This window comes from Tyto alba, unplaced genomic scaffold (assembly GCF_018691265.1).
Source record: "Tyto alba isolate M040663 unplaced genomic scaffold, T.alba_DEE_v4.0 Super-Scaffold_46, whole genome shotgun sequence".
Lineage (NCBI taxonomy): Eukaryota > Metazoa > Chordata > Aves > Strigiformes > Tytonidae > Tyto > Tyto alba.
The window spans coordinates 5,916,953-5,931,183 of record NW_024881322.1 but is presented as its reverse complement, the minus strand read 5'-3'; the positions used below and the strand labels follow the sequence as shown (position 1 = coordinate 5,931,183).

Sequence of the window (14,231 nt, the reverse complement as noted above, 5' to 3'; positions counted from 1 at the left end):
GGAACTTGGCTCTCTTGCTTAAGTCTGAAGAAGGTAACATAAAAAAAAGTCATGGGGCAACATTACTACCCCGGTGGGTTTGCCCGTGTCTTGCGTGGCCCTGGATCCCATGGGTGGGTGCATCAGGTTTGTTTATCATCCCGCTGCAGTTGAGGTCCCCTGCTCTCACCCTGCCGAGCTGGCAGACCCCGGCTGGCTTCTGCTGAAAGGGGGACTCAGGAGGGCTCATCCCAGCCGGGGCTCAGGCAGTACTGGAGTCATGCAAAGGATGCAAGACTGGCATACGAGCCGTACGGCCTGCTTCTGGCCACTGAGCTGGTCCTGTCTAGTTCATATTCTAGCTTGGCAGCCTCAAGGAAAGCAGTGGCCGAAGTCATTTTACAGCAGGAGAAGGGACAGTCACTGAGCAGGAATGCTCACGGTCAGGCTGAGGGATGTCGTGCAGGGTGCAGATTGATGAACCCAACACCTGCTGCCTGCACCGAAACCAGCCCTACCCAATATTCTTCCAGAGCAAGTATATTTAGCAGCAGATTGTAAATGACAGTGAGGAAAACAGTCCACCTGACAGGTGTTTTGCTTAGAAATACCTTTATTTTATAAAGCCACAGTTTATTCTGTAAAGTTTTACCACACTTATAAAAAAGGGACTGACAATTCTGAGGGAGAAAAGAAAAGCTGAAAACGTTTCTCGTAATCCAGGGTTACACAAAGGTTATATTTATAATATATATATTTATTTATAATTCGGAGACAGTAGAGATGAAACTGCAATACATGGGCAGCTGTGGGGTCATATTTCAGAGACTTGCTCATGTCCTACAAATAGTGTCTCTTGACAGAAGGGGTTCACGAGGACCATCCCGCTGTCGCGGTAGTCGCCGTTGGCGGGGGAGCGCGGCTCGGAGAGGTGGTCCTAGGAGAAAGACAGAGAAGCAGGGTGAGCCCCTCACACCCCTCAGCCTCCACGAGCACACAGGGCACGCCGCTGCCCTGTGCGAATGCAGGTGAGGAATGGACTGCTATTTTCCTCGCTTTTCCCAATCCTCCAAAAGTGCCTGGATTTTGGAGGCTCTGGCTCCTGGAGAGCTAAATTTGGTGAGCTGGTTTTACCCTTCTTCAGGCAATAGGAGCTATGACTGAAGAGTTTCTCTGATGGTCAGGCTGATTCTTTCTCAGTCTGGGGACCCAGAAGTCAGATGCACCAAACTTCAGGTCCCTTAGCAGAATCTGAGCTTTCATGTTTGTTTTTTTGTTTTGTTTTTTTTTTTGTGTTTTTTTTTTGTTTGTTTGTTTGTTTGTTTTTGTTGTTGTTTTGTTTTGTTTTGTTTTGTTTTTTTTTGTTTTTGTTTGGTTTGGTTGGTTGGTTGGTTTGTTTTTTGTTGTTGTTTTGTTGTTTTTTTTTTTTTTCACTTTCATTATGCATTGTAACAGTTTCCCACCTATCAGCTGGGCTTGACTCCTCAAAGATGCATTTGCAGCTTCTTTTTAAGGTCAGAAAACCACTCCAAGGTACCTGAGTGTGCCTCAGTTCAGTCATGTTCTGATCAGTTTTAAATGACTCAGATTACAGCTTTTGGAGAGTAGCCTATATGGGAATCGGCCTAGCTTTTGATTCTTGGTAAGTCTAGAGCCGGTCCTGCTTTAGCTTGAGCAACGTGATTGTCAGCAAAGTGGGGTTAATGAAGCAACTGTGAATGCTTGTCTAATCACATCTCAGAGGTTCCTTTTAAATATCTTTTTTTTAAATGAGTTAGCTAGTTTATCTGAAAATCACTTTAGTATAAACCCAAACTCTCCACTGTTTCTAGGTTTTAAATACCTTTGAACTAAGCTAAATTATTCTTCTTTATCTCTGAGGCTAGGGAATACATTTCTATCGTTAGGATCACCTGCCCTTATATGAATAATCCCACTGAACCAGTCAGATTTTGTAAGTAAAGGCTGATAGCTATACACCACCACTACACACTCTCATATACTGACGTTTTGATTGCTTATATACTTGGAAAACTCATCCTCTGAACTGGTATTTGAGAAGCTATAGGCAGCTCCTGAAACGTAAATGCACAAAATCTCTTTTCATGATTAACTCCCAGTACCCCCCTCATCTGATGTTGTGCAGGACATGCACAATAGACAGATTAGAAGGACCAACTGTCAGTAACAAGCCAGCCCAAAGAGGTCTCCTAAGCAGTCATGGTATGGCTAGACACTTGCTACAGGCTCAAAGAGAAGAGAAACCCAGGAAAAAATTCACCCAGAGGTGGTTAACTCCTGTGACCACACAGCAACATGGAACATATCTGCAGTGGCAGGGAATAGGCTGGCAATCCATTTTTTGTGACATGTTTATCCCATCTTATACATGTGTAGGGGTGAGTCCTTCTCAAAAAAGCTGTTTCCCTGAATATGCATAGAGATTTCAAGGCTTTATTAATATGACTTCACCCCCCCTTCTCCCAGCACAGCTTCAGTTACACTAGTTCTGCAAGTGAGGTACCTCTGAAGTCTCCAGGGACTGGATCTCTCTCGGCAACTCTACAGCATGTCTGTTGAAGTAGTCCATGGTAATAGCATTATTCCAATAGCTCAGGTTGTTTTCTGGGTTAGATGTCTTTTTCTTCCTCCTCATGCAGCAGACTGTCAGCAGAACTGCTGTCGATAGAAACATGTCAAAAGTTCAGTTACTTCCTTTCAGTAAGGGCTCATCAGTACCACGGACTTGGTTTTTACATTACTTAAGGAGAGGGCCGGTGACCTTCATTTGTACAATTCACTCTCAGACAGATCTAGCTCTCTCCTAACAAACCCCACACAATTAAGTCAGAATCTGGGCCAAGCAGATGAGGCATTGGGCTTGGCAGAATATGCAGATTTACTTTTACTTTTTGATGTGAGTTTATAATCTTCAAGATGTGGCTGTGGGGCCAAAGAAAAGCTTTGGTGTTGTAACTGATGGTATTTTAATACCTAAGCAGGGATTTATAGACCCTCTAGAACAGAGGGCACTCCCCAGGGACTGCGAAGCCTCTGCACAGATCTTTTCTGCTTCCAGAGTGCTCAGTCGCTGCAGCGATGAGCACACTAGCAAACGGGCAGTGAGAGACACCTGTCCTAAACTCACATACCAAATTCATAAATGCATGTAGCTGCACATCTTCAACACCAAAAGCTTCTGCCCTGAAGTGCCACTGAACCCTGCCCCCCGTCACCTCACATTCATAACTTGGATTTTGGGGTACTTTGTGACCACGCTCCAAAACATCGGCGACCAGCAAGGGGAACAGATGGGCTCCTGCATGGGGTGAGACAGTGGTGAGGTGGTGTGGGGATCCCCTCCGGCACCCGTCTCGCGTAGCTTACGCTTCCAGGGTAGCATTAACCCCTGAGCTGGGGGTTTCTCTGCCTGTTTCCATCAGCCGTACAGGGATGTGGGATCCACTGATAAGCGCCATCCGTTTCCCACACTCACCCTGGGCACTGGTGGGTGGTGTCTGAGCCTGGCCTCTTCTCTTCTCTGCACAGCACACTTAAGCTTCTGCAAACTGAAATATTTGAGCTTAAAGTAGAGCAGTTAGGCAAGACGAAGTGACCAGCGAGTGAATCTTGTTGATAGAATTGTCTGTCTGGTCTCACGGCCCCTGGCACCCCCGACGGCAGAGATGCCAGGACGACACCGCCGCAGCGGGCAAGGCCAGACACAAAGCTGGTTGAGTGTTATTTTCTGGAATTGCTTTTGGTTTAGTCCTCTCTCTTGCAATTCAGATGGGCAGTCTTGGCAATTTCATAAAAGCCAGGCAAACCCACTGTAATGAACTCGCTTTTCCCACTGGTCCTTGCTCAGGCAGATGTTGAGGCGTGTACGGGGGTTTGTTCAGAGGAGTAGTGCATAAAATCTGTGTGCTTATCTTACACCTGTGGAATTAATTGACCAGTTGTGCTTGTAATCTACCTGATTTATGCAGACAGACGGGTCGCTGGACATGTACTTAGTTTGATTTGTACCTGCGAAATAGGGAATGCCCTGCCGTAAATTCACTCCGTTGTTTCTAAACCCCTCATGGTAGAAAAGAAGAGAGAAAATATTCATGAAGCAAAAAAATAAATTATTTTCTCGGCTACAGCCAAAATTATTTATTAGAATTATAGCCCAGAGGAAAGAAAAGACTGCAGAGGGGTCAAAGCTGCTTTGTATGTTTTGACAAACATTGCAGCTACCCATAAACTGTGGGTCTAATTTCTTATCCCATTTACTTGCATCAAATGGCAATACAAAAGTGCAAGGCTAGAGCTCTATTTAAAACAAAAGAATAAGCTACTAAGAAAAAAAAAAAAAATAATGGGTTTGAGTTCAGGCAGTTTCTGTCTCATCCAAAGGGAAAGGTGAGCTTATGCTATAAATCTTCTTCCCAAACTAATGGCAAAATCTCCCGCCCTCTTCCTGCACGTTTCAGAAAAGCAGGTCATCGTCAAACTTACGACCATCTTTGACTCACAGTGCTTCGGTCTTTCTATCACCGACAGCTTCACTTGCTGGCAGCCCGGCAGCGCGACGCCCGCTGCTGCTCCCGCCGCCAGGCACCCGTGGGGGCCACCGGAGCCGCCCCCCCTGCCCGGGGAAATGCCCAGCCTGGGGAAGGCCTGCACCTTTGCTCCCTGCCTTGCTGCTACCCTCTCCGCAGCCCGGCCCAGCCTGCAGGCTCATTAAGATTAGAAAGTGAAGCAGGACCTACGTTTAGTCCCCCCCCCCCAACTGCTGGCGAGAGCCAACAGAGCTTGGAGCTTTCGGTACCCCAGCAACAAGTGCTCCGCAAGGCACAGGACGTTTCTGAAGGTGCCTGAGGGTACAAGAGCCCCAGTAAAGCCAGCTCTATCGCTGTGCAAATATTTTGAAAGCCCCAGTTTTTTTACAGCTTACAAAACATTGTGGCTGCTGACAGAGAAGTATCTGATTTGGTTTTTAGGGTCTGGAAAGCCGGTGCCGCTGAGTCAAGAGAGATCTGTGCTTCTTCCAGCAGGAAACGGCCCTGCCACGTGCAGGTGTGGCTGCTCTACAGCAATAATGCTCTCTCCCTTAGTTACACTCTTGGCCTCCAACCTTAGCGCACGCACAAGCAAATGGGTGGAAGATCATGGAAAATGGGCTCATGAGCTTCCTCGGATATAATATATTTTAGCAGAAGGCTGTCTACCTAAACTGCCCCAATTCAAAGAAGAGGAGACCTGGTTTAAGAGCCAGAGAGAGGACAGCAGGGCTGGAATGGGGCTATTCCCTCTTCATCTCATATTAACTACTATTTGGGGGCATATTTTAGTGAAATTAATGTAGCTAACGTAGGACTGCTTACTTCCAGAACAATATAGGAACAGGGTACAGCTTTACTGATATTCTTAGATATCTATTTCCTCCCGTGATTACAATTATGTGTATTACAGAAAAAACTCTTTCCAGACAAACAGTTGCGATGGCCAGCGAGGACGTATTAAGTGGATGAAATATATAGAGGGCAGAGAAGGTTCAGAAGGGATAAATGGCAGTAACAACAACAGAGCTGAAGAGAGAAACAGTAGCTGCTAATACTCTGCTTATCTTCCCTGGTGTAATATGTGATGTCCTCATAAGGCCGAGACAGTGCTGATGTTCAGTTCTGCCATGTATCACCTCTGTTTCAGAGATGGCCAACCTTTTGGGCAGAAAAAGGGCTAACTCTTCTCTGGTTTTCAAGCACTCACCTGGATGCTTTCTGGGAATTGGAAAAGCTAAACTGACTTTTTGCTTTGCCAGCTCCGGTCAATAGCCAGTGCCGTGAGAAGGACACTTCAGCATCGTCCCTGTGTCAGCCTGAAGCTCCCTGCACAGAGGTTATATTACACGCTAGGAAATACCAGGGGTGTCTGCAATTTTGTGGATACTGGAGGTTCATGGAGTTCAGAAGCATTTCTATCCCGTATCTTTTGACCTGCTGCTAGTCTGGAGGGAGGAAAGTCAACTCACATGCTCAGGGGCTGAGCTGCTGACGAGCTCTGGCTCTGATGCTGGCCTCTTTCTGGCCCTAAGGTAAATTACGTCTGCATTATCTGTCCCCCCGCCCACAAAACAGGACATAATACATCTCACAAAATGGAGAAATGAGTTTTTCACAGATTCACAGGTTTTTAGGCTGGTGGGAACATGTCCATCACCTACTCTCACCTGCACAACACCTGCACACCAGGAGAATTTCACCCGTTAACTTAACCATAAGCTGTATTTAAGGTACAGCACATCTCATAGGAAAATACCCAGCTTCATTTAAGGATGTGGATTAACTGCATTAACTGGATCCCATTCCCACAAAGTTTGCTTCAATGCTTAATTTCCATTGTGGGGATACGTTTACTTTCCACTTATTGTCTAAATACCTCCAGCTTTATCTGCCACTTCCTCAATCTCCTTGTGCCTTTTTAATTCAAAGCTTCCATTATGCTATCAGAAATGTCCCCCCAAATATGTGGGCTTCAGCCTTGTCTTGGACAACATGATGACACAAGTGGAGTTACGCTGCATTTCTCAGCTCTCAAATCATTCTCACAGCTCTTTTCTAATCTTCCAATTTTTTTAAAAACCATAAACCACCAGGATAATACACCATGTTCAATACCGGCCTCATAAACGCAGTGTGACGAGGTCATACCAACTCCCTACAGTTTCCTGATAGTCTTCTGTCTTTTCTTTCAACTCACTTAAATATTTTCCCAATCTTACGTACGTAGCTGCAGACCCCCTGTCCCCAGTCTCCAGCTCCCATCTAAAACACACTGTTAACAGGCCTGAACATTGCCAGCAGTTTTAAGTCAGGAGATACTCAGACTGAAGGATGCTAATTTACTTCTCCCTATAGCTGCAGATCATAACATAAACTAAGTTTCTACAGAACCTTTGGCTCAGTGACTAAAATAGTGGTTTTTTTCCATATTTCCTTCTATTTCCCTCAGTTACTGTGACTGTCTATAGTAGTACAGTCTTAGCTGTAATACAGATATCGTGATGGGTTTGGTTATTGACCACAGCTACTTACACCTGGAGACAGAAGGCTCTTCTCCAGCTCAGTCTGAGCTCACACCTGGGGATTAGACTCAGGGCTTGGGATCTCTCTTGCTTCAGACCAGGAAGCAAACGTTCCTAGGTTTTGCGATGGAGAAAGCGGGTGAGAAAATTTTGGAACGCATCCCAATACATGAAATGTGAGCTAAGTGGGGTTAGGTCCAAGGCAAATCTTCATATATTCTTTGAGTTCTGCTGACGCCTGTGTTCGGAGCCTCAGCCTTCCTCTCACGTTCTCCTGTGTCAGCAGAACTGACTCAATGAATTGACTTTTGCGCATCTGATTTGCAAGTTTCTGTTCTTCCACGTTTTATCGTGTCATTCTGTAATTACAGCGACGTAAGTACTGGGAGCCCGAGGACTGGGACGGTGGGTTTTAAAATGAGTTCATATTGTGTCTTGTTCTGCATTGCAGAGACAGGCACCCACACATGGACAAATGCACGTGCACAAAAATGTTCAAGGCTGCCTGAAGGACGCCGCAAAAACAACTCAAAGTGTGACATGCAGAAAATACTGATGTTGGTGTTATATATGACTTTGCTTTCCTGGGAATGCAATGATATGGAATGCTTCATTTTTGCACTCCTCAAATGGTGTTAGGAACGTTACCCCCATTATGTATACCGTGAAACTGAGGCACGAAGAGGTGAAATGATTTCCCCAGGTTCACACAGCAGACACGGCTCGCACATTCTTATCTGAAGCATTACCTGTCTGGCTAGCATTTTAAGGGATCTCAGTGGGACTCAGAAACTCCTGCATCCTTAAATAAATATAGACTGTGAGGATGGGGAGGCTAAATCCCATCTCTTATCTCAGCAGGTGAGCTCCTGAGGCCCAGGTCTTCAGGCTGGTGCTATAGCCACCGAGCCGGGCCACCCTGCCAGTCCTCACTGGGGCTCGGATCCCAGGGCACAGTGATGCTGAACAAATCCTCCGCTGCTCCCTGCTCTGAGGAGCAACCCCCCACGGCAGGGATGGGCCAGCGAGGAGCCCTGGCAGGGTCTTTCCTCTGCAAGGAGAAGTGCAGCAACCCAGGCACTTCTTCCAGTGGGGATGAGGAGCAGAGGGCTCCTCTGGTCGCTCTCTGGCGGGTCACTTCCCCTGCTATGGATGTTAAAATGCCCCCAGGGTTTTATTTAACAGATGCCTGTCAGTAAAAGGAGTGACAGCGAGCAGCGCGTGGGGCCCTCCTGCACCACACGTCAGAGAGGGACAGACGTGTCTCTGTAGCATCACGGTATGTTTTTTCCTTTCTGAGGATTTCGGGCAGCACAGGCTGTGCCCCCTGAGAAGGAAGGCTTTTCCAGCCTCCTGGCCACCCCTCGCACGGGGGGCCGGGGGGGGGGATTCTGGGGAGAGGCACAGGGGCTCCCGGCGGTGGGGAGATGTGCTGGCCACGGCTCAGCAACCTGGAGGTCAGTCAGCTGGCTCAGGGGCACTCCTCGTTAGCAGGAGGAGGGAGCCGGGTTAATTAGATTCCTGCAGCTCTGCAGCAGTGCACGGGGCTCCGGGTGCTTCTCCTCAACCTTCTCACACCCCTTTGCAGGGCGCGTTGCTGAATTCCCTGCCTTGGGGCCTCCCCTCCCGCCGGTGTAGGGCCTTATCCTTTCTCACCAGCACCTCAGCAGCTGCTCAGGGCTTGCTCAGGACCCTCGGTGGGTCCGGCCAGCAGCCCTGACGGTGCCAGCCTGAGCCCAGAGCCGCCAGCCCGCAGCGCCGGGGCAGCGATAACCTCCCATCACAGGACCCCTCAGTGGCTTATTCCCTCCTAAGGCAGCACAGACATTTAAGAGCATGGGGGGGGGGGGGTTGCGGGGGGGTGAACCTCGATATCTGAGACACCTCCCACCTTTCAGGCAGGGGCAGGACAGTGTCTACGCCCACAACAGCTGCGAACCTCTCACCGAAAACGCTTTCACCCCTTGAAGATGCTGTGGAAACCCAAACGGCTGCACTCTTCGCCCGTCTCTTCACATCAGCCCCTCTCTAGACCTGAAGTGATGAGGCAATGCCAGCGCCGGGGCCTTCTGTCCCCAGCTGCAGGTGCCTGTGCCCGGGAGGTGGCGACAGTCCCCTTGGCACACCGCGCACCCCAGGACCCCCCCGCCCGCCCAGCGCGCTGGACGCCGCATCACCGCACCCCCCCGTAACTCACACCGCACCCCACACACCACCTGCCCCGCACCGCGCACCCGTGCCTGAAGGTACACAGATGCCTGAGGGTGAGGAAACCCTCAGCACCCCGGGGAGGCACGACCGATACATGTGCGTCTGGGAAAAAGTGCTTTAGGTCGCTTATAACGCCTTTTTCTCCGACAGGAATAACCTATGCCTGTACCTCAGCACTTAGCATGGCATAGTTTCAACGCCACAACTTTGGGATGAAAGCAATTCCCTAGGCACTTCAGCCAGATTCCAAAAAAATCCCATTTAGGTGCCTGCCTTTCAACCCTGAAATACATCTGAGGATCCCCAGATTTTAAAGGGAGAGTCCCACTGAAGACCATCCTCAGAAGTCTGGTCCTGAAAGCAGGACTTAAATATTTGAACGTTTAAACACTCAGTTGTGTTAGAGCTGGTATAGATAAATTTCAAAATAACATTTGCCTTTTAAAAAAACGTACCTTACAAATACAAGAAACGGAATAGGCACAGTCATATGAACACATACTGCTGTGGCACATATGATAAGAAGGAAAGCTTAAACATCACTATTTAATTAATAGTGGGTCAGAAGTCCTGCCAACAGGCTCTTCATATTATTATTATTAGTAGTAGTAGTAGTAATAACTATAATTAGTTTTTACCTGATTCGTGGCACACTGCAGGCAGACATAAACCAGTTTACACACTGGTTATGCTTTCTATGCTTGCATTGTAAGGTATTATATCTTGGGGTTTGTATTTGGATGCTTTCTATCTAGATCAGCTCTCTTTCTGAATATTGGCCCAAAAGATAATGCTTGGAATAATTTATTTGATCCTCTATTTCTACTGATTGATAGACAAGGCACTGTTCATCACATAATCAAATATCACTGCTTCTCATTTTGTGCTTGCTATGTCCCAGTTTCTCCTCTCCATCTTTCGCAGAGGTATGTATGCACACTTCTGCTTTGCTTTCTCTTTATTTTGACTGTCCATCTTTTAGGTTTAAGCTCTGTTCTCACTCCTGGTTTTAACCACGCTGGCTACAGCAGAACCTCTGGTCCCAGAGGTACAAGCCTGCCAGAAATGCTAAGCCAATCCAACAATTTGCAGCTGCTGACAGGAGACACGCGGCTCTTTTTCCAGGTGCATGTTCCTGCAGCCTCACCCCCTCCAGGTCTTGTGCTCATCTGACCCTGCGGCGAGCTGATCCAGCTCACTGGGTGGACAGAAAGTACCGAAGAGCAAAGTGAATATTTTTTGGCGACTTTAGCAATCTGAGAGTGTCTCAGGATGGAGTCAGGCCGGGCCCGGGCAGGAGGAGAGGGGCAGGATCAGGTGGCTGCACCCGGGAGAGGGCAGGAGAGAGCAGCACCGTCCTTTTTGGCAGGAGCAAGCTGTGTGCGAGACGGGCTCGGTCAGCCCATCTAGCCTTGTCCTCAGTACAGCTCGCGGCTGTACGTAACAGAATTAATACTCAATATTGTTGGCTCCTACCCTTTTGTTTCCTCGGGCAGCAAAGGCTGGGAAATGTTTGGTTTTGTTTCACTCCAGGCAGATCAGCATCATCACACCCCGCAACAGTGACACCCCGGAGAATATGTTGTCCCACCTTGCTGGTATAACCTAGCTAAGCAAGGGACACCCCAGCAACTGCTCACAAGCTTTCTCCTAATTTCTCATGTGTTTTTTGTTACCGAGTCAAGTGACGAGACCCTAAGCCAGCTCTGGGAACCCAGCCTGCCCAGGTCCCGCAGGTGGCTGGCTCCTGGTGTCTGAAGGCCAGGATTTCAAACTCTTCCTGCTCCCTTGGCAGCTGCAAAGTTGGAATTAAAATAGAGGAAACCAGCACTTTGGTTATTAGGTTTTAAAATCCGACAGCTCATGAACTGCCTGCAGTGAAATATTTTATTGCACTGGAAAACTGGTGTTTCCTAAGGTATTAGTCATTAAAATTGTCATTAATCCTTTGGGTTAGCAGTTGGCTTTTTAATTCCAATTCCAGGGCAGCATATAGTGCTTCTCAGGTTAAAGACTTGTACAATCTTTGTTCACCAGCTTAAATGAGTTGAATTAAAGCTGCTTCACCTTCTATGATTGTTCAGCCTTGTGTTACACCCTCAAACAGAGGGCCCAAATAGACTAAATGATTTCTAATAGCAACAGAGCAAGTATGCTGTGACTGTAAATATTTTAGCCCTGCATTTTGAAGCTAAGCACTTTGGTCAGTGCATGTGATCTCTGTCTAGTGATGGCTTGTCATGCATCTCAAGCACCCTGCCTTTGTCAGCTCTCCACTCGGTCCTTGAATCATGGGCCAAAATCTGAATTTTAAGGAAAGAAAAAGCAAAATAAAGTGGCAATTAACTTACAACATGAGGATATAGGTACACTGATAGCCAGAATGATCCAGGCAATGTCCATCTTGCTGAGACAGATGGTTGCTCTGTGCTGGGGTTTGTCCCCCTCGGTGACGTGGGAGATGTTTCCTTGCACGCCGGGTTTCCAGGTCCCGGCAGGAACCAGTCTGTTTAGGAAGTTCCCGGTGGCGGTGGAGCCAGCTGTGGAAATGGAGCTGGACAACCTGGTGGCAGGCTCTGCGGAGAGAGCGCTGCCCAGCAAGGTCGCGTTAGTCACCGCGCCGTGCTGCGTTGGAGCAGGTCCCTCGGGGTCTCCTGCTGCTGGGGAGGAGACGCCGACGTCAAAACTGGTCTGAACCGAGTGACCCGCTGCTGCTGTTGCAGATCCAGGGCCAGCAAACAGGGGGACATTTGTACTGAGATTCAAGGTTACCCAAGAGTTGTTTTTGCTCAGCATATCCCATACGCCGTAGCGGGCGGGTTTAAAAGGCACCGACACTGCTTCGGGATCAGTTGATGGTCCAGCAGTTGTGGTGGCAAAATCTGCCTCCTGCACCATTAGCTGGGTCCCGTCCCCTTGCTCTGCTTCCCTAAGGCTTCCCGAGGCGTTGCGGTGGGGAGAAGGGTCCGAGTGCGTAGTTCTTGCCGGCCCCGTGCCGTTCGGATCGCTGGACGTGGCAGTCTGGGACCGAAACGGGTGGTCTGTGAAAGGGCTCCTCAGGGTAGGGAAGGGAGAGTGCAGGGTGGTCTTTAGGTAAGGCTCTGAGGACTCTGTGAAGTTGCCTTTGAAAACCTGGAATATTTTCCCCTTGGGGCGAGTCTGTCCCGAGTACAGCGCACTCTGGTTGGGTAAATGATATGTTCCCTTGTCACCGACACGAGGGCTGCCCGCTTGCTTTTGCCCGGCCGAAGGGGCTTTCTCTGCCAGGCTGACGGGACGGGGAACGGCGCGGGCGGACGGGGGAAGGGGCTCTGCCGTGTGGCGGTCTTTGTGGCGAGGTGTTGTTCCCATGGCTGTGATAGTGGTAGTGTCCACCGGGAAGCCCTGAGAGGAGGAGACAGCGGGAGGCAGTACCTGAACGGAAAACACCAGCTCTTCTGTCAGTGCCAAGATCAGTAGAACGCCTGGAGGAAAAAAACACAGACAGAGGGTAAGACACCAGGGAGGGAACAGCGGACAGGGAACGGCACGGCATGCATGTCTGGCAGGAAGGAATACCTTCCATCTTCTGCAGAAGGACAGAACAGCTAGCATCCAACTTTCTCGGCTTCTCTGGGAAAGCAGGAAGAGAAAAGAAAATCCACAGGGGCTGCGGTGGCCCTGTGGCCATGCAAGGGGCGAGGTGGGAACGGGGAGGCGGCAGGGAATCTTTGCGGCAAAGAGAGAGAGGGGCTTGCAGTACGGACTCAGGAGAGTGCTTTAAAGTGCTGTAGGCAGGTGATTTCCCTGTAGAAGCTACAAAGCATCCTACTGTTTGGGGGCAGAAACAAAAGATGTTTTCATTTTTGTTTTGGCCAGGAGGCCTCCAGACGAATGTTCCCATCATTATGGGGAACCTTAGTCCGCTTATTCTTTTGGCTGCAAAATCCTAAATTTGGCTGCCTCCAGCCTTGGATGCCATTAAGCAATCTGTTTTTTTGAGAGAGCAGCTGCTTAGCCCTTGCTGAAAATTAGGTCAAGAAGGGATGTCTGATGAGAGGGCTTCCTGGGTTATATACGGTGTCCTTTTCTTAGCAACTTCAGAAAATCTAGTCACTTATTTGAGATGTGGAGAATCTCCAAATGTTAAAAATGAACAAGAAAACATAGCCATCACAGCCATTTTAAAAAGCCATACGACTATTAGGGGTCTGACTCAATCTAACACAACTGCCCTTTGCACCCATATAGAAATGTTTGGTTGCAACCTGCTCATATATGCTGTGGGATTGGACTGTGTAAAATTTGCCCTCCGTAGTGCACACCATTTCATGAGGTGCCAGATTCACACTGCTGGGAACATCAATTCTTCCATTGATTCCCAGTCCGGGTAATGGACGTGGGCAGCTGCAGTAGCACCAGCCTCCCCGGGATGCAGGGCTAATACACTGTGAGTTAGCGTGACCTGCAGGGACCACATCAATCACACGTCACCATTTCCATATGTTGAAGCTGCTGAGTGTAATGTGGATCTCTGCCCACTAGGAAGCACACGGAATAAATCCATTTTGCACGGTCCACTGAGCATCATCAGATGGCACCGTTAGCTAGTGTGAATTTCAACCAGGGGTGTCAAGGTGAAAAATGTTGCCACAGTCTTAACAAATCAGGGGGACGAGTTCGTCAAAGCTGCAGGACTCCAAACTGGGTAATGATCACCGAGCAGCCAAGACTGTGGAGTACCTTCCTGCCCGCTTCTCCGCCCTTCCCAGGCTTGCCAGCTGTCTCCATGAGCACCGTTATGCCGTTTAGTTCGACCCTACTTGGGAATATCTGTTAGGGGCACCAGCAGAAAAGGAAGACAGGGACTTGAGGAAATGAAAGAAGATCTCTGATTAGGTGTCCACTGGGCTCTGTTGCGTGCTGGGCAGATGAAAATGCCACGAAATGTGTTTATTCCGAATCCTGTGCATCATTCATACCCGTTTGC

At 48.6% G+C, this 14,231-nt stretch overlaps 1 protein-coding gene across 4 annotated transcripts in view; it reads right to left on the bottom strand.

Annotated features, from left to right (window-relative positions):
- Window positions 1-574: 574 nt before the first annotated feature.
- TMEM108 (transmembrane protein 108) overlaps window positions 575-14,231 on the bottom strand; it is a 171,257-nt gene continuing 157,600 nt past the window's right edge. For all 4 annotated transcript variants that reach the window (XM_042806453.1, XM_042806452.1, XM_032991245.2 and 1 more), the window contains 3 exons: window positions 11,614-12,726; window positions 2,504-2,658; window positions 575-916 (listed from right to left, as the gene is read on the bottom strand). In XM_042806453.1, the coding sequence (XP_042662387.1) occupies window positions 794-916; window positions 2,504-2,658; window positions 11,614-12,726 (1,391 nt within the window). In that variant the 3' untranslated portion in view covers window positions 575-793. The remainder of the gene's footprint in view (window positions 917-2,503; window positions 2,659-11,613; window positions 12,727-14,231) is intronic.